The sequence below is a fragment of the Salvelinus namaycush genome, chromosome 3, assembly GCF_016432855.1.
Source record: "Salvelinus namaycush isolate Seneca chromosome 3, SaNama_1.0, whole genome shotgun sequence".
Lineage (NCBI taxonomy): Eukaryota > Metazoa > Chordata > Actinopteri > Salmoniformes > Salmonidae > Salvelinus > Salvelinus namaycush.
In genome coordinates, this window is record NC_052309.1 from 61,173,895 (window position 1) to 61,194,363 (window position 20,469).

The following is a 20,469-nucleotide window of genomic DNA, read 5'->3' on the forward strand; positions in this document are numbered from 1 at the left end:
AGCTAGCATAGGATGGAGGTCTGTTTTTAGCCACCTCGTGTGTTTTTGTCGGTAGATTAGTGGGGTTCCGTGTGGTAGAGGGGATCAATCCAATTGGCAAAATAGATATAGTTATAGTGACCCAAGAAAAATTGTCCGATAGACCTATTCAGATAGCAGACGATAAGACAGCTAACGGTTAGCGGGCCGCAGATGGGCGTTCAGGTAACGTCGCGACGGAGGGGCCAGTTGGATAACTCCCTCGTGCAGATAACGTCGGTAGTCCAGTCGTGAAGGCCCGGTGGGGCTCCGCATCGGCAGTAAAACGGGTCCGGATAGGTGATTGTAGCCCAGGAGTGGCTGATGGAACTCTTCAGCTGGCTAGCTCCGGAATAATTGATGTTTGCTCCGGGATCGATGTAAGCCAATAGTCACATGGATAGCAGCGAGATCCAGGTGTAAATGTCCAGAGCTTTCGGTTGAAATCCAGGGATATGGAGAAGAATAGGTCCGGTATGTTCTGGTCTGAGTCGCGTTGTACAAAACTGGCGATAGCTTTTCGAGCTAAAGAATAGCTGATGACCGCCAACCGTGGTTAGCTGAATACTAACGTTAGCCAGTAAACTGGCTGGCTTCTGGCTGGCTTCTGGCTGTTTGAGGTAAATAATATTTCTTTTTTTTAATTGGTGAGGCGGGTTGCAGGAGAGTGTTTTGAAGTTGAGTTTTTGGAAAAGAAAATATATAAAAGATATGCGAAGAAAGATGTAAATATATATATACACGGGACACGACAAGACGAGGACAAAGGACGTCGGACTGCTATGCCATCTTGGTATCTATACAAATATTACCACTATAAAACAAAAAGTCAAAGAAAAATACTACTAAATTTTGCATCAAAATAATAAAGCCCTAAAATCATTATCAAAAATGTTTAAACAAGCAAATGTACAATTAGGCTCAAGACACTATTATTATTGACAGGGTTGGGGAGTAACGGATTACATGTAATCTGTTACATGTAATGGGATTACAAAAAAATGGTAACTGTAACCGTTACGCTACCAGCTAAAATATTGTGATCAGATTACAGATATTTTTGAAAACTAGATGATTACTTACAGGATTACTTTTAAATTCAGAAAGGATGATTGCGGAAAAAAATATCACACTTCTCTGTCAGCATTGAAAAAAGGCGCAAATTTAAATTTGTTCCACCTGAGCGAGTCTGACCACAAGTGAGAGACCACTGATGACACACCAAATGTGTTTAATATATATACTGTATATCCATTGATTCTTGAAGAATATAACTTAGAAATCCTTCATGAGGTTAGTTCAACTGTCAGTTCTCTAATGTTTGTAAACATTTTACAATGTAAACAAACACTGTATAGCCTCATAACATGGTTAAAACAATAATGTTGATATCATGGATGGTCAGTCCTTGCATCCATAGCTATGTCTATTAATCTGAGAGTGGTTACGTTTCGAGGCCCATCCCTCAGCTTTTTATCAAAACAGATTTGCCATTTTGTTATTGTTTCATCTGTGGATTTGCTCTTTAAACAGTTGCATATTATCAAGATATCACCAACAAAAAGTTCAACAATAGGCCCATAGCAAATGCAACATATGGCATTCATTTTTCTCATGTAAATAGCACTTTTCAGTAGTGCTCAAAGCATGCCTTTCCATGAGCGCAGCATTTATTTTTCAACTCGAATCAATGCATTCATCAGTCCTCCATGACAACAAAATCATAAACAACAGAGTAGAGCTGGCTAATAAGTACTTTTGGGGTTAGTTTTGGGGTTATGCTCAGGTAAAACAATTTGGCTCATCTATACTTCCATATTTCCAAGTCCTATTCTTGGAGATCAAGGGGGTATAACATTTATTGGAATGACTGGAATGCTGATAGACTTCAGTTTTTAATGTAAAGATATCATTTAATCGTATTATTATATGTAGTAGAAGGCAATGGGTTAGAAGAAGCCAACATAACCAACCCATAAAGTAAAATGTAACATCCATATACAGCTATGTAAACTTTAACATTGATTTATCCTGCAATAGATGTCGTTCAATTGGTAACATACATTTTTGTCTTCTTCTAATGCCTCTTTAAAGGGAAAGAAATCTAAAAGTAACAGAATGTAATCAGATTACGGTCTTCCAAAAGTTACGTTACTGATTACAATTTTGGACAGGTAACTAGTAACGGATTACATTTAGAAAGTAACCTACACAACTGTCACGTTCGTAATAAGGACGGGACCAAGGCGCAGCGTGTGTTGAGTTCCACTTCTTTATTGCAGTGAAACTTCTCAGAAAAAACAATAAACAAGCAACCAACCGTAACCTCAGTGGTGCTACAAGCACAAACACAAATAATATCCCACAAACACAGGTGGGAATATTGGCTACCTAAATATGATCCCCAATTAGAGGCAACGATTACCAGCTGCCTCTAATTGGGAACCATACAAAACACCAACATAGAAATAATGAACTGGAACACCCCCTAGTCACGCCCTGACCTACAACTCCATAGAGAACCAAGGGCTCTCTATGGTCAGGGCGTGACACCAACACTGAATTACTTAATTTAAAATGAAACCATACAAGCCATCAGCAATAACTGAAACCAAGCAAATGTGTACAAATACGTAACAGACCCAATTATCACTAACCATTACAAACATACAAACACTTTATTAACAAAACTTGATAAACTCCCTCGCAGTTATGATACTAGTACTGGTCAGTAAGATCATCACAATAACTTTGAGGCCTTTGTACAACATCTGCTTGGGTCAGGGTTAAACCAACACACTACCCCCTAAGTGTATGATTTTCTTCCCTGAGAGCATGAATTTCATCATGAAGAATACGATTTTCATACATGTCATCTTTCATAGGTTGTAATTGTGTGTGCTTAAACCCCAGGGAATTCTGTACACCTCATGGGAAAATCCCCCACAGATTCACCCAATTCATTAATATAGCGATTGTTGTCCAGAACAATGTTATACAGTTCGATCAATTCATTCTCAGCATTAAACTCGTCTCTGACCCTAGGTGGCTGTACAATGTCTAGAGTGTTGTTGATCCTTAAACCTTCATGGATGGTTGAACCCCCCCCCCCGATTGTTCAGAGCCCCCACGATCCTGGTCATATTCCTGTTAATCAACGTTTTAGTTCACTGTGACCTTTTCACCCTGGGGGCCCCCTCCCCCAGTTTTTGCGACTGCACTTGAAGAAACTTTCAAAGTTCTTGAAATTTTCTGTATTACTATTGACTGACCTTCATGTCTTAAAGTAATAATGGACTTTAATGTCTCTTTGCTTATTTGAGCTGTTCTTTCAATAATACGGACTTGGTCTTTTACCACATAGAGCTATCTTCTGTATACCACCCCAACCTTGTCACAACACAACTGCTTGGCTCAAACGCATTAAGAAGGAAAGAAATTCCACAAATTAACTTTTAAGAAGGCAAACCTGTTAATTGAAATGCATTCCATTTCAACTTCCTCATGAAACTGGTTGAGAGAATGCCAAGAGTGTGCAAAGCTGTCATCAAGGCAAAGGGTGGCTACTTTGAAGAATCTCAAATATAAAATATATAACACTTTTTTGGTTACTGCATGTGTTATTTCATAGTTTTGACGTCTTCACTATTATTCTACAATGTAGAAAATTGTAGAAATAAATAAAAACCCTTGAATGAGTAGGTGTGTCCAAACTTTTGACTGTTACTGTATGTCAGCTCAATCGTAAATTACTTTTACATTTCAGTCGTGCTATATTGCTGAACTTCAACGATACAAGTTGAATTGAATAAGTTCTATAACTTCAGGCGTCCTTTCTTGTGTGCTCCTAGTCCTCATTAAGTTACATGACAACATAACCAGTTTGTGGAGTTGTTGTGCAGGCTTTGTGTTTCAGCATTATCACTTTACATCAAGAACTCGAGATCTTGTACTTCGTGTCACTTACACAGCACCTTGTCACAGAAATATATTATACAGTTTATTTTTCTCAAATTCACCCAAATGGATTGTGAGACAGTGACTCTGTGTAGAAACATTGATTGCAAAAAATAAGTCATGTTTGCAATAGTTGAGTAGTTGGTTGGTTTCTCGACTAGGTCTTCTATCCTGTTCCCTATGGTATCGCAATGGGGTGTGCTCAGTTAACTTCATCATTCGCTACGATGCATGACGGTTTGTTCTGAATGACCGGCCATGCACCGTTCTTCTGTAGCCTTTGCTCCCGTTTGGTGGGTTTGGCAAGGTGTGGAATGATCACAATTTACCTTTTTTTATATTATTTAACTAGGCAAGTCAGTTAAGAACAAATTCTTATTTACAATGATGGCCTACTGGGGAACAGTGGGTTAACTGCCTTGTTCAGGGGCAGAATTACAGATTTTTACCGTGTCAGCTCGATGATTCAATCCAGCAACCTTTTCGGGTTACTGGCCCAACGCTCTAACCACTAGGCTACCTGTCGCCCCATGTGGCATGATCGATTGCAAAACTTAGTTGGATTAAACGTTGCACACTGTTCTTTCATATCGAACACAGCCTGGGTATAGTACTGGGTGGGCGTGTAGACACTTCTTGGGTGCCATTGTTCCTCTGTAGAATGGAATCCCTCACAGGGATCTGAACTTGGTGTGATTCTGAAACACCAACAAAGGGACAATGGCACCCAACATTCCCTCCCAGAATGGTTAGAGCAGGTATCTTGTGACCTGTGATAAGACATGGAAACAAAGCAGTAATACGAGGAGGATGTGTGAACCACCTCCATGCACTCCTTCTATAGTGTACTAGAAAGCTTTAACGTTTCCTTTGGTGCGATGCCTTTGTCACTGCTAGACTACGGAGAGTCGTTAAGACCAAGGTAGTTATTCAAGACCAGTTAGGCCTGTACACTAGTACACTCTTACATAAAAAGGTGCTAAGTAAAACCATATAGGGTTCTTTGGTTTGTTCCCATATTTTATGCTATATTTGTAATTACAGTATGTAAAATATATGCAACGAATTTGCCACCCACAGGTTTCTGTGCCAATGCACGACAACTAATAAGCAAAACATACTGACTTCGGCATCTGCACAGTTTGGATGCTGGAATAAAATTTTGGACGAACGTGAGCAGGTAGCCTACAAAATACTTGTGACTGGTTGTGTTAATGCCACACATAAAAGGTAATACATGAAACAAATTGAATGACAAATATTTAGGCTATAGGCTATTGATCGGAGAGGAGGCAGAGCTCGCTTTAAGCTTCCGTGAATACATTATTGTAGGATGACTTGGGAGAATGATGATCCGCAACAGGCAGCACATCTCAGTATCAGAACTTAATTAACATACAACCAAACTGGGATGCTACTGTGCCTTTCTATATCGTAGAAACTGTCAAGGGTAGACCCACAACTGACCCAAATGGAATGAATAGAATTAAATATTCAAATCACAGGGTTTTTGTTTGCACCGTTATTCAAATTCCATTTTTACTGCAATTTACAGCCTAGAGTAAAATGTTGCACAATAATGCAATTATTCATTACAATGTGGTCTAGGTAGGACAATTGTATTGTCCTTAAACAAGATCACTAGGGTTTCACTGAGTTTGTGTTATAAGTCGTTTTAGGAAGACGTGTAATTATCCCCCGTGTCCTTTTCACCAGTTGACTGTCATCTGACAATCTGACAATAGAAGCCCGACAAGCCGGCTGAGAAGTGGGAGCCGGGCAAGCCAGCTGAGGCATGGGAGCCCGACAATCCGGCTAAGGCATGGCCTGATGGGCCAGGTGTAGCATGATCTGGGGTGGGCGCCTGCCGAGCTGACCGAGGCAAGAAGACCTCTCGAGCCAGCTAAGGTGTGGAAGCCCGACGAGCTAGCTGAGGCACCCCCGGTTCCATCGGCGACGGCACCCGGACCCGACGTTACTAACCTAAAGAAAAACAAAAAAACTCCCTGATGCTTCCTTTAGTGGCGTCAGCATTCTGTAAGGATCGATGCTCGAGACAAGAAGCAAGTACATGGAGTGAATATTTAATAAACAACGGACTTGAAACAGAACAGGAACAGCGTCAGGACAGGGGAAAAATAACAATATCAACGACAATAATGCTGACACGGGGAACCAACTGAGGAACAGACAGATATCGACGGGGCAATCAACAAAGGGAAGGAGTCCATGTGAGTCCAATGAGCACTGCTGTGCGTAATGATGGTGACAGGTGTGCGTAATGAAGGGCAGCCTGGTGCCCTCGAGTGCCAGAGAGGGGGAGCAGGATCAGGCGTGACAAATAACATACATTTTTATAAACGAATCCAATAAATTTGATTTATTGCACCTGTTACTGAAATGGTTGTTCCAGTTTAAATGTACTGAACAAAAATATAATCTCATATTCATAGATTTTTACTGAGTTACAGTTCATATGATGAAATCAGTCAATTGAAATAAATTAATTGGGCCCTAATTTATGGATTTTGCATGACTTGGAATAAAGATCTGCATCCGTTAGTCACAGATACCTTAAAAAACTGGGCCTCACAATGAGCCTCAGGATCTCGTTATGGTACCATACCATAACCCCAGAGCCAGCATGGGGAACTCTGTTCACAACATTGACATCAGCAAACCGGTTGCCCAGACGACGCCATACAAGTGGTTTGCGGTTGTGAGGCCGTGTGGACGTACTGCCAAATTCTCTAAAACGACGTTGGTGGCTTATGGTAAGAGTAATGAACATTACATTTTCGGGCAACAGCTCTGGTGGACATTCCTGCAGTCAGCATGTAATTGCATGTTCCCTCAACACTTGTGGCATTGTGTTACGTGACCAAACTGCACATTTTAGAGTGGCCTTTTATTGACCCCAGCACAAGGTGCACCTGTGTAATGATCATGCTGTTTAATCAGTTTCTTGATATGCCACACCTGTCAGGTGGATGGATTATCTTGGCAAAGGAGAAATGCTCACTAACATGGATGTAAACAAATTTGTGCACAAAATCTGAGAGAAATTAGGTTTTTGTGCATATTGAACATTTTGGGGATCTTTTATTTCAGCTCACGAAACATGGGACCAATACTTTACATATTACATTTATATTTTGGTTCAGTATAGTTTAGTTATTCTCCTTTATCAATTTCAATTATCCTGACAGTCGTTCTGAATGCGGGTTGCGGATGAATAAAAATTCCAGCTGTTGGATATCCTAACTCTGTCTGGATTCCAATAGGAATCACACATCACTTTGCAAACCAGAATAAAGTGACTTGTGGGCCTGATGTGGCCTGTAAACCAGGAGTTTCCTAACACCACTGAGTTAGGGTAAAACTAGGCCATCAAAATAAGGTCTTATGATGTATGTATTTTGTCAGATCATTTTAATGATAACATTTGCCTAGGAACTCCCTTGGTGAAAGCCACAGGCCTTTAAAAGGAAATAATTCAACAACCATGTCTGTGTCAGTAACAAATACAGTCATGGGTGGTAACTCTACAATTCACTCAAAAAGAAAAGGCACCCTGGGAAACATGAAAATGTGACTTTAAACCGTACACCATTTCATTACATTTCACTCCACTGTAAAGTGGGTAAAAAAAAGAAACCTGCACACTGCTCTTGCTAGTATCACTGCTCTTTATTAAGCTGTACTTATCGGCCTCAAGGCCTTAGTCTTAGCTTTTGAGCAGTGTGCGGGTTTCTTATTTTTTTCTCATCTTATTCAACTGTTACCATGCACCTGCATCTAAGATAGCTCAGATGTGTGAGTGCCTTTTGAATTTTACTCCACTGTAAAGTGAAATTGTGTGATTTTCACCACAGTAGAGTGAGTGCATTTTATATTTTACTCCAGAATAGAGTTAAATGCCAATTATTTCACTCCAGTGTATTGTGAATTTGACACAGCCAGTGTTTTTTTTCCTACTCTGTATAGGTTACAGAAACACTGTCTAAATGTTAACATTTGAACACTTTGAAACTGTGAAATTCACTCTGTTGAGAGTGGATGCATATACACACTGCAAAAGTGTTAAAATTAACACGATAGCGAGTTACTTTAACACTTCTGATTTTGCTCTGTATTAATAGATGTAGCCTAAAGACACGACTAAATTGACAATAGTCTGATGGGTGACAATATTATTAATTGCCTTGTGAATGAAGATACTGCAGTGCAGCATGGGTAATTGACAAAGAAGGTGAACAGAGCTTTTCAAAAAGCAACTTTTTCAAATCATCCTTCATGCAAGTAAGACGTTTTGATTTAATAACCCATTGTTAAGAGCAGGTTCTATGGTTTCTAAAACACATACATTTGCCAAACAACTTAAAATTAAGGCATTTGCTCTATTTTCAAAATATAACTTTTTTTTACAGTATCCCTGCTGTAAATTTACAGGGATGCTGTAATGTTTTACAGTAAGGCAAACAGTACTGTGAAATATATTACAGCATCTCTGCTGTAAAGCAAAATTACAGTATTAAGCTGGCAACTCTGGTGCCGGGATAATGCTGTAAATGTACAGTGAAATTCCCACTGAAATCTAAATGTAAGAAAAACAATACATTTATTCAAATTGGTAACAACATTAATAACAAATTAACAACCATATATGACAATAGAAGTAACAACAGTTAACACATAGGTAACCAAAGAAGAGCTTCACTACAACACAAACGTAAAAACTATCATGTGTGCCTGTGTGTGGGGTGTGTGGGGGAGAGAGTGACAAAGAGATTGAGGGAGATGGAGTTAAAATTGAGATTGAATACAATCTTAGATCTGTGATCAGGGGCCACTAGTTGCTTAAGGGGGTTCAGAGGTGGTGAAACACAACGGGACAGTTTGGGCAGGAGAGCATCCAGGAGAGAGAAGTCAGCGCAGATTCAAGTATTCCTCATGGGGCTCCGTAACAATCCTCCTCAGTTCTGATTTTGTCAGCTCTACTCACCCCTAGGACAAGCATAGAAAAAGAAAGAAGAAAATGAGAGACAGAGAGCACTAGGACTGTTACTCTGAGTAAAAAGACAGGGGAAAAGGGACATATCAAGCTGGTGTCGTGTGTGTGTGTGTGTGTGTGTGTGTGTGTGTGTGTGTGTGTGTGTGTGTGTGTGTGTGTGTGTGTGTGTGTGTGTGTGTGTGTGTGTGTGTGTGTGTGTGTGCGTGTGCGCGTGTGCGTGTGTGTGTGTGTGTGTGTGTCTCACCAGCCACCCAAGTCATACACTTTACACTTACATGCGACTTCTGCTATCAGAATACGAAGATCGCATTGAAAAGACAGGTTTAAATGCACAAAAGTGGTTTGATTGTGTTCAGATCTGGCTGACCGCTTCAGGAGGTGATCAGGGATGCTTCATGTTTGGATTTCTCCATCCTGGATGCAATCAGGCTTCCCGAAAGCGCATACAGCGGGCAACGTCATCAGCACTCCTCCCACAAGTCTCCAGAAAACTTTTGTTTTGGGCCCGAGAGGTACCTTTTCATTTCGTTCCTAGCGTGTGAGGAATGTGTTTACTGGCCTCAATTGCCAGCCAGCTAGTTAATATTTAGATATAAAACATTGTTTTACTAGAGTTATTCTAACCCGTTTGCAATCCCTTTACTTGCTAGATTGCTGGCTAGCTACAGAGGTTAGCTGGCTAGTTAGCTACAGTAGTTAGCTACTGGCATCAGTTATTGTGTTATTATCATATTTTGCCTATTTCACTGTTTGTAGAATGGATACTGGAATTTGAATATAGCGCAGGAAAAGGGAAACCTGGACACACTGTGAACACAGTAGACACATTTAAATGTAGGTGTAGATGCATGACCCATTCAGAATTCCTTGATCAGAACTCCATGATCAGAATACTAAAGCTGCACGAACTGTCAGGTCTAGACACGGATATATACTGTCTTGGACCAAAAGGCTCCTGAACAGCTTCTACCCCAAGCCATAAGACAAATAGATACCCGGACTATCTACATTGCACTAACTCTTTTTGACTCTATGCACACACAATGGACTTTACCCACACATTCACAAGTACTGACACTCCAACACACACACACAATTGCACATGACACGTACATACAGGCACACATTCGCCATACACACACACTTATATAAGATTGAACTCTTTGGCCTGAATGCCAAGCGTCACATCTGGAGGAAACCGGGCACCATCCCTACGGTGAAGCATGGTGGTGGCAGCATCATGCTGTGGGGATGTTTTTCAGCAGCAGGGACTGGGAGACTAGTCAGGTTCGAGGAAAAGATGAACGGAGCAAAGTACAGAGAGATGCTTGATGAAAACCTGCTCCAGAGCGCTCAGGACCTCAGACTGGGGTGAAGGTTCACCTTCCAACAGGACAACGACCCTAAGCACACAGCCAAGACAACGCAGAAGGGGCTTCAGGTCAAGTCTCTGAATGTCCTTGAGTGGCCCAGTCAGAGCCCGGACTTGAACCCGATCTAACATCTCTGGAGAGACCTGAAAATAGCTGTGCAGCAATGCTCCCCATCCAACCTGACAAAGCTTGAGAGGATTTGCAGAGAAGAATGAGAGAAACTCCCCAAATACAGGTGTGCCAAGCTTGTAGCGTCATACCCATGAAGACTTGAGGCTGCAATTGCTGCCAAAGGTGCTTCAATAAAGTACTGAGTAAAGGACCTGAAAACTTATGTAAATGTGATATTTTTGTAATTAATTTTTTTACAAGTTTGCAAACATTTCTAAAACTTGTTTTTAATTTGTCGTTGTGGGGTATTATGTGTAGATTGATGAGGGCTAACAACTATTTAATCCATTTTAGAATACGGTTGTGATGTAAGAAAATGTGGAGGAGTATGCCGTTTGAGGAGCATGCTCTCGCTGCGCGACAGGTGATATTCTGCCCAAACTCTGTATGTCATGGGCTCTCCAACCCTGTTCCTGCAGCTACCCAGTGCTTAATTTAGGAAACTAAGTGAAATCTGTTCAGGAACGTCGATAGTAACACGTTTTTCCAACAAAACATATTTCACAAAACTGTTAACAGCCCCTCTGCACGCTCGAGAAAGGAATAAAGGAGAGCGAGGAGGAGATGAAAATGCATGATGGTATTCTGTATAGCTAAAGGTAATGTGTCACTCAAATAATTCTGAAAAAATAAGAAATTCCCGATTACTGGGTTATTCAAAATCAAATACAAAGTCACTATAATTGTAGGCTTCCTGTAAGCCGCCCCGAACAATCAATGAACCAACAGCATCGCCTGGGGCTATACATTCTCTCCAAGGGTATACATTTTGGAGCGTAGCATAAGGTAACCAGTCCATCCAGTATGCATAATAATATAGTCCACACTCAAAGGCGTTTACTCAAATTTGTTTAATTTTGGAGTACAGGCTAGACCAATTATGTACCAAAGATTAAATTAAATCAGTTTTGCTTCATGTTTTTCTGCCATTTGTAATTTGCTCTGTACCCACACAATACACTGCTAGTTCACTCATACTCACTTATATTCTCCTACTCTCTGCTCATTGTTAAAATCACAGAAAATAATGGCAAAGATATCAACTACGGTATGTCAGTATACTATATGTAAAATGATTAAGGGAATACCAGAAACATGCACGAATACTCCCATATACTGAAGGTACAGTTTAAAACATTCTCACACCTATCTTTGCAAACGTATCGTATTACTCAAACTCCTGATGTTGACGTTTAAACGCTTGATGTCAACACTCAGGCACTATTTCAAAGAAAGGGAAGAAAATCTATACAAAAGCTTATTCAGATTAATGAGGGTTCTTTTAAGAACCCTTATTGCCTTCCAAAGTATCCTTCTTGCCTTCGGAACAATCATCAAAGAACCCTTTCTTCCGAAAACAAAATTTTAGGATGAAAAAGGTTCTAGGTGGAACTCTTTGCCTTACAATGAACTTTTGTCTTCCAAAAAGGGTTCATCAGATAAAAACAGTTATTGGCAGAACCTTATCCCTCTGCAAAGAACCCTTTGGAACCCTTTTCTCTAAGAGTGTAAACTAAACTGTACTCTAGTGCTTTGTGTTGGAACAGGGCGTCTCATGCTCAGAGAGAAACAAACACATCTCTGATGTTTTGTTCAATCACTCTCACAAGTTCATTTTATATACAAAGTAAACTTTTTGAACAACAACAACAAATACAACTACAACAACAATCAGCTCTGCAGCCAGTGTGACAACATTTGTTCCATGATGCCATGGAAATGTCCACCACATACAGTTTCATGGTCCTGATCAAATCAGGCTAAAGCAACGTGTTGGCTAAGAATTCGACCTAAAGCACATACTTCTCCGCATAGAACGGACATAAGAGAGGGGATCATAAGAGTTATTTTGAGTTTTTCTTCATCTGAGGCTGAAGACCCCAAGTGAAGGCTGTCGCCCGTTGAGCCCCTCTGAGGTGGTGACCAGCTGACATCACAGGGGACGTCAGAGGTTTGTTAAAGGTCATTTAAACTGACCTGACTTTGACTTTCTAAATCTAGGGCAGGGTTCATTCCATGACTGCATCCATCTTGGTATTCAGTGGCTTCCTTTTCTTGTTTTCTTGTCTCCTTTCCTACACTGATGTAAAAGAACAGGGGCAGTTGGAATCAGATTCAAAGTGAGGAGCGCCGTTTTGTATTCACCACCTATCCTTTGTCTCTTCAGGTCAGCCCATGTGAAGAGGAGACGAGGTAGCCATGTGGTAGTGAGCATTGGGCAAGTAACTGAAAGGTTGCTGGTTCAAATGCCCGAACCGACTAGGCAGAAAAATCTGTAACCCTAATTGCTCCTGTAAGTCCTTCTGGATAAGAGTGTCTGCTAAACTGTTTAGAAATTAATCCTTTTCAGACTATTGAGATACACCCCAGAGTTCTGTTTTCTTGGCTACTCTGGGGGTCAAAGCTGAGCTCTTTGGGTCGTGCAAGTGCTGTCTTATCTGCTTTTGTAGGTGGGGAATATGGTTTGATATGAATTGGAAAATGTTTGCCCAATGTGCATCTGATTTTTTTTATTTTAATTTCACTCTACATTATAAAAACGTAATATCATAATAAATGTGGATGACCTCCGGAGGTGGTAAGGAAGATCTGATCCCAATGTGTCTTTAAATCATCTACACCTGTCTAAAAATGTGGGCACAATCAGAATGTGGACAAGATCAGGACAAAGAGTCCATGTTAGCACCAGTTATAAACAGGGCTACTCCATTATCCACTAGTGATTGGTAATGTTGACCCAGCAGTGCTCAGTGAACAAACTACATGCAAGTGCTATTTATTTAGTCTAAACGTGACAGCCAGGCTGTTATTGCGAAACAGCAAAGGCTTTAATTACGAAACAGAAATATATAATAGTCTCCTACACGTGATGGATCTAGTTACAGCCTCTTTCTCAATAAGCCTATACTTGCTTTTCAAAGACGCATCAAGATCGATTTTCTCACGTTATCTAATTTGCCACACACTTAAACCACCTTTTCTTCTCTTCAGCATGTGAAGTCCATTGTACATTCTGTGGTGAAGTGGGTGTGTTTTTGGGGGTGATGCAAATACCCTCAGTTTGTATAAATAGTTTCTGCGCAAGCATGTCCCTCAGACCAGTGAATGCATCTGAACTGAGCTGATCTAAGAGACACACATTCAGCACAATGTAAGTATAAATGATAGTTTATCATTGCATTGACTAGGTTTGTTTGAGTTGTTATGGTGTTAAGTAACTAAAGCAAGAGTGATTTTTCTAGAAATAGGAATGGGTAATAACACAGTTTACTGTCTTTTAAAGTATTACAATATTGCGATCTTAATCAGTTATGTCTGTATAACATATTTTTTATATGATTATGTCACTGACTGCTTGTGTGTACTTTATGTTTTTCATGTGAGGTTTAGGTTTTCATGTCAAATGTATTTGTCACATGCGCTGAATACAACATGTGTAGTAGACTTTACAGTGAAATGCTTACTTCCGAGCCCTTTCCCAACAATGCAGAGTTAAAAACGAAGAATAATTTGCAAAATAAAAAAGGAAATAGTAACACAGTAAAATAACAATAACGAGGCTAAATACAAGGAGTACCAGTACCGAGTCATTGTGCAGGGGTAGAATGTTGTTGAGGTAATATGTACAGGTAGGTAGGGGTAAAAGTGACTAGGCAATCAGGAGAGATAATGAACAGAGTAGCAGCACGATATGTGAAGAGTGTGAAAGAGTATTACATTGTGTCTATGTGATGACACTGACTGTTTGTGTGTACTTTAGGTGTTTAATGTGATGACACTGACTGTTTGTGTGTACTTTAGGTGTTTAATGTGATGACACTGACTGTTTGTGTGTACTTTAGGTGTTTAATGTGATGACACTGACTGTTTGTGTGTACTTTAGGTGTTTAATGTGATGACACTGACTGTTTGTGTGTACTTTAGGCTTTTAATGTGATGACACTGACTGTTTGTGTGTACTTTAGGCTTTTAATGTGATGACACTGACTGTTTGTGTGTACTTCAGGGTTTATTTTTCAGGGTTGGTTGGCTTGCTTCTCATCTTGACTGCTGAAGCCAGAATTGGGTAATGAAGTAATAATACACATCTGTTCTTACTTTCCTCACATCGTAACCACACGTTTCAGAATGACTTATCTGTTTGTATAGTGAACGAACGGTATCCGGGCTAAATCGCATGCTGTTGTTCTTTATTGATTTCTTTTCCACTGATTCCTTTAGAAACTCCTCTGAGTCTAGCTTCTGTACCGAGTCAAAGGAATGTCTGCTCTATGATCTGGTGTGCAAGAATGACGATTATGAGGTGAGTCTTGTGCAGCACAAATGAATGGCACATTGGGGCTACAATTTAGGAGTTTGTTTCACCACCTTTTTTGTGACCAATTTTTTTTATGTTTAGTTGTTGGTCAGGGTAGCAGATACAAAACAATAGCATTTGCATTAGAATATGTCAAATCAACAACATGATAATCATCATTATCACCCCCATTTTGGTTATCACATTGGGTTTCGGTAATTGGAAACATGTTGTAGATCAAGTCATGCAGGGTTGTAGATCACCCTAATCGCGTTCTCAACATCCGTAACTCAATACACTCTCCAACACAGGACTCTGAGTGAAGGTTTGTGTCTGTGTTACAGGTGCGCCACTATGACTCGGTGAAATGGGTGTCGACAGACGAGGAATGCTACTTCATGGACAAGGCCACTTACACTGCCTTCCGGAGACTCTTCAAATACATCACCGGATCCAACAAGGCTGGTGTGTGTGTGTGTGTGTGTGTGTGTGTGTGTGTGTGTGTGTGTGTGTGTGTGTGTGTGTGTGTGTGTGTGTGTGTGTGTTTGTGTGTGTGTGTGTGTGTGTGTGTGTGTGTGTGTGTGTGTGTGTGTGTGTGTGTGTGTGTGTGTGTGTGTGTATGCACGTGCATGAGTCTGTTTCCATGCGTGTGTGTCTACCTGGTAACATGTGCTTACACGCATTTTTCCTATAGGCGTCAACATTGACATGACAGCTCCGGTGACTGTCAAAATTGAAGAGAAGAAGAAGATGTGGGCGTCGTCTGTCTTCACCATCAGCTTCCTCCTGCCGTCTGACTATCAGATGACTCCTCCCCGACCCACTGATGACAAGGTAAAGCCAAATCCCAAATAGACCCTACGCCCTATGCACTTGTAAAGATCTGTGAGGATTTGATTGGTTTAAGCAATATGGTGAAACTTCCACTTAGCCTATCAGAGGGCAAAGTGGAGCTATTACCATATTGTTGACACCTGTCAAAACCCTGTAAACCTGACACAATGACATCCACATCGTTATCCAGGGGTCTGTAATATTTGTGTGGTTTATTGTGTGTGTTTTTTCAAATACTTGCGCTGAGCTTGCCTGGCTCAATGGCACCAATGGAATAGTCCCAACAGTGCAAACCTCACCCACCTGGCACTAGAAAAACTGAATCTAAGTTGGACATAATATGATTGTCTATCAGACCTGGGTTCAAGAAGTATCTTTCAAATACTTCGATTTAGCTTTTATAGAGTGCCAGGTGGGTGGGGTTTGCACTTTTGGGACTTTTCCATGGCACCATTGAGCCAGGCAAGCTCAATCGAGCGAACCTTAAGTATTTGAAAAAACACAAATACCATTTGAACCCATGTTAAGTATGTCATGTTTTTTTAAAGACCGCTGGTTAACAATGTGGATGTCTTTGTGATTTCCCCGTGCAGGTGTATTTTACAGAGACGCCAGACATGAAAGTGTACGTGAGGAGCTACGGTGGATGGATGATGTCTTTGACATCCAGTGTAAACTCTATGCTGCTGAAAAGGCAGCTAGACAACGTCCAGGCCACCTACAACAAAGACTACCACTATGCTGTGGGATATGACAGGTGAGAGCACGGATACAAATCCTTCAATATACTCATATCCAGCATCCAACACAATTCCACCAAAATACTTTTTCAAACATACTTTAATATTTTGTGTGTGTGTGTGTATGTGTCCTACAGCCCAATGAAGATTCTGAATAGGCACAACGAGGTGTGGTACATGGTTGAGGGAGAGCCTGTGTGCCCTACCTCCTCCTAAACATCCTCCTCCATTACTGCTGAGTCTGGCATTACCACTTTGAGGAGGACCAATGGGAGGTGCATGGTAGACTGAGAACATCTGAGAAAATGTGGTTTGGGGGCAAAAAATATATAATCCAAAATCAATATGCCACATACTATAGAGTGTATACAAACTGTAGAGTGTATGCAAACTTTGCTCATACTTATTCAGGGTTCAATTTGTTAGAGAGGTGACTAGCACCCCCTAGACCCGTGATTCGAACTCTATACATAGAGGTTCTAACGATGTGGGGTGAATGTAGACAGGGATACATTTGTACTAAATAACTGGTTCCGTTTGTCAAAAAGGAAGTTACTTTTCACAAACTACAACATTCAATGTTGGACATGATTTGGATCTTTTTCTCAATAAAATATGAATTGTGTCTGGGTTGAGTTTGTTTCTTCTTAAATATATGCCAAACAAATCCTCTCCAGCTCTTTGGTCGTACTCGAGTGGTGGTGAATACAGTATGATTATAATGAACATAAAATCTTGGGTAATTGTGTCAGATACCATATTTGTTATATAGTCTGTCCATGAGAGATTACAATGAACATAACGAATGAAATGTTAAATTTGACATTTTAGTCATTTAGCAGACCTTCCTATCCAGAGTGACTTTATTGCAGTCACTCTTTTCAAAAATACAGTGAAGTCGTATACAGTGAACACTGTACACCTTTCGCCATTCAGTGCCGCCGTTAATAACGAGGGCATGTTCTAAGAAGGAAACTTCTCAAATACTTCAGAATAGTAAGAAAACAGATCACAAGTACACTCTTCGAATCTTTAACATTCTAAGAACCGTTTTTGGAAGAAAGGGTTCTTTGATGATTCTTTGGAAGGCAAGAAGGATTCTTTGGAAGGCAATAAGGGTTCTACATAGAACCATATATAATATTTCCCAGCATGAGCTATTGGAGATTTTCAGAATTATTTGTTATACTGTAATATCTGTTTTTGCATGTAAATTGATTGGTTGATTAATTTTATGCTACACAAAGATAAAGAACATACAGTTTTCTAAACTAATCCAATTTGTTAGTAATTGGATTTATTGCGTACATTACTGAGGTAGTTGTTCCAGTTTAGATGATTGAGCTAGTCTCAGTACTCAATCTTCCCTACCCTGGCAGTCATTCTGAATGCAGATTGTGGGTGATTAAGGTTACCCTCAGAACATCCTCAATTTGTCTGGTCATGGACTCTACAAGGTGTCGAAAGCGTTCCACAGGGATGCTGGCCCATGTTGACTCCAATGCTTCCCACAGTTGAGTCATGTTGGCTGAATGTCCTTTGTCCATTCTTGATACACATGGGAAACAGTTGAGCATGAAAAACCCAGCAGCGTTGCAGTTCTTGACACAAACCAACATGCAATTGTCTCAAGGCTTAAAAATCCTTCTTTAACCTGTCTCCTCCCCTTCATCTGCAATGATTGAAGTGGATTTAACAAGTGACATCAATAAGAGATCATAGCTTTCACCTGGTCAGTCTGTGTCATGGAAAGAGCAGGTGATCTTAATGTTTTTTATACTCAGTGTATCAAATCAAATTGTATTTTTCACACGCGCCGACTACAACATGTGTAGACCTTACCGTGAAATGCTTACTTACAAGCCCTTAACCAACAATCCAGTTTTAAGAAAATAGAGTTAAGAAAATATTTACTAAATAAAATGTAAATAAAAAAAGTAACACAAAATAGCAATAATGAGGCTATATGCATAGAAAATGTTGTTTCCCCTTTACATTTTTATTCTTTTTACTTATTGCCATTTAGTGGGTGAAAACAAGTATTGTTAGTTATATGCTATGGTTAAATAAGAGTAAGAAAGGCGGTGCACCATAGAAAGGCGGTGCACGCTTTCATATTTCCGTTTTATAATTTTTTTACTAAGGTGTCCTTGGGACTAGGGTGACCGCTTGTACAGTACCAGTCAAAAGTTTGGACACCCCTATTCATTCCAGGGTTTTCTTTATCTTAACTATTTTCTACTTTGTAAAATAGTGAAGACATCAAAACTACGAAATAACACACATGGAATCATGTAGTGACCTGTCACGTATACTCCCTCCCCGGCACTCGAGGTCAACAGGCAGATTTTTGGTTCCAACCGTCGTGCCTTTGTGAGACGCAGAGTAGGTGAACGGATAATCTCCACATGTGTGGTTCCCACCATGAAGCATGGAAGAGGAGGTGTGATGGTGTGGTGGTGCTTTGCTGGTGACACTGTCAGTGATTTATTTAGAATTCAAGGCACACTTAACCAGCATGGCTACCAAAGCATTCTGCAGCGATATGCCATCCCATCTGGTTTGCGCTTAGTAGGACTATAATTTGTTTTTCAGCAGGACAATGACTCAAAACACACCTCCAGGCTGTGTAAGGGCTATTTGACCAAGAAGGAGAGTGATGGAGTGCTGCATCAGATGACCTGGCCTCCACAATCACCCGACCTCAACCCAATTGAGATGGTTAGGGATGAGTTGGACCGCAGAGTGCAGGAAAAGCAGCCAACAAGTGCTCAGCATATGTGGGAACTTCTTCAAGACTTTTGGAAAAGCATTCCAGGTGAAGCTGGTTGAGAGAATGCCAACAGAGTGCAAAGCTGTAAAGGCAAAGGGTGACTACTTTTTAACACTTTTTTGGTTATTACATGATTCCATATGTTTTATGTAATAGTTTTGACGTCTTCACTATAGTAAAAATAAAGAAAAACCCTTGAATGATTAGGTGTGTCCAAACTTTTGACTGGTACTGTATGTGTCATGGGTGTTTTTTTGTATTGTATTACTTTTTTTATAATATTTTATATATGCTGATTAATATTCCAACCAATGATATATGATTGAAAGTTGCTGCCTTGTTTGCTGTCTTGTTGGGTGTTATGTTTTTGTTGTTATTTGTGTTGTGTAATGTCATATTGATTTTTAAAAAATTATACAAAAACTTTATTGACAAAAAGAAATGTGTGCAGGTACAGGTTAGTCGAGGTAATTTGTACATGTAGATAGGGGTAAAGGGACTATGCATAGATAATAAACAGCGAGTAGCAGAAGTGTAAAAACAAAGGGCGGGGGGTGGGGTGTCAATGCAAATAGTCTAGGTGGCCATTTGATTAATTGTTCAGCCTTTTGGACCTAGACTTGGCGCTCCAGTACCGCTTGCAGTGTGATAGCAGAGAGAACAGTCTATGACTTGGGTGACTGGAGTCTTTGACATTTTTTGAGCCTTCGTCTGACGACGCCTAGTATATAGGTCCCGGGTGGCAGGAAGCTTGGCCCCAGTGATGTACTGGGCCATACACCTGACAGTCGGATGCCGAGCAGTTGCCATACCTGGCGGTGATGCAACCGGTCAGGATGCTCTCGATGGTGCAGCTGTAGAACTTTGATCTGGGGACCCATGCCAAATCTTTTCAGTCTCCTGAGGGGGAAAAGGTGTTGTCGTGCCCTCTTCACAACTGTCTTGGTGTGTTTGGACCATGATAGTTTGTTGGTGATGTGGACACCAAGGAACTTGAAACTCTCAACCCAATCCACTACAGCCCCGTCGATGTGAATGGGGGGGTGTTCAGCCCTCCTTTTCCTGTAATCCACGATCATCTCCTTTGTCTTGCTCACGTTGAGGGAGAGGTTGTTGTCCTGGCACCACACTGCCAGGTCTATAACCTCCTGCCTATAGGCTGTCTCATCGTTGTCGGTGATCAGGCTTACCGCCGTTGTGTCGTCAGCAAACTTAATGATGGTGTTGGAATCATGCTCGGCCACGCAGTCGTGGGTGAACAGGGAGCACAGGAGGGGACTAAGCACACATCC

General features: G+C 40.7%; 1 protein-coding gene across 1 annotated transcript; it reads left to right on the top strand.

The window, feature by feature from the left end:
- Positions 1–13,521: 13,521 nt before the first annotated feature.
- soul5 (heme-binding protein soul5) lies at positions 13,522–17,035 on the top strand. Its single transcript, XM_038980647.1, has 7 exons — positions 13,522–13,684; positions 14,540–14,599; positions 14,755–14,836; positions 15,175–15,295; positions 15,525–15,664; positions 16,258–16,421; positions 16,542–17,035. Coding segments are annotated over exons 1-7 (648 nt in total). The 5' UTR covers positions 13,522–13,682; the 3' UTR covers positions 16,621–17,035.
- Positions 17,036–20,469: the final 3,434 nt, after the last annotated feature.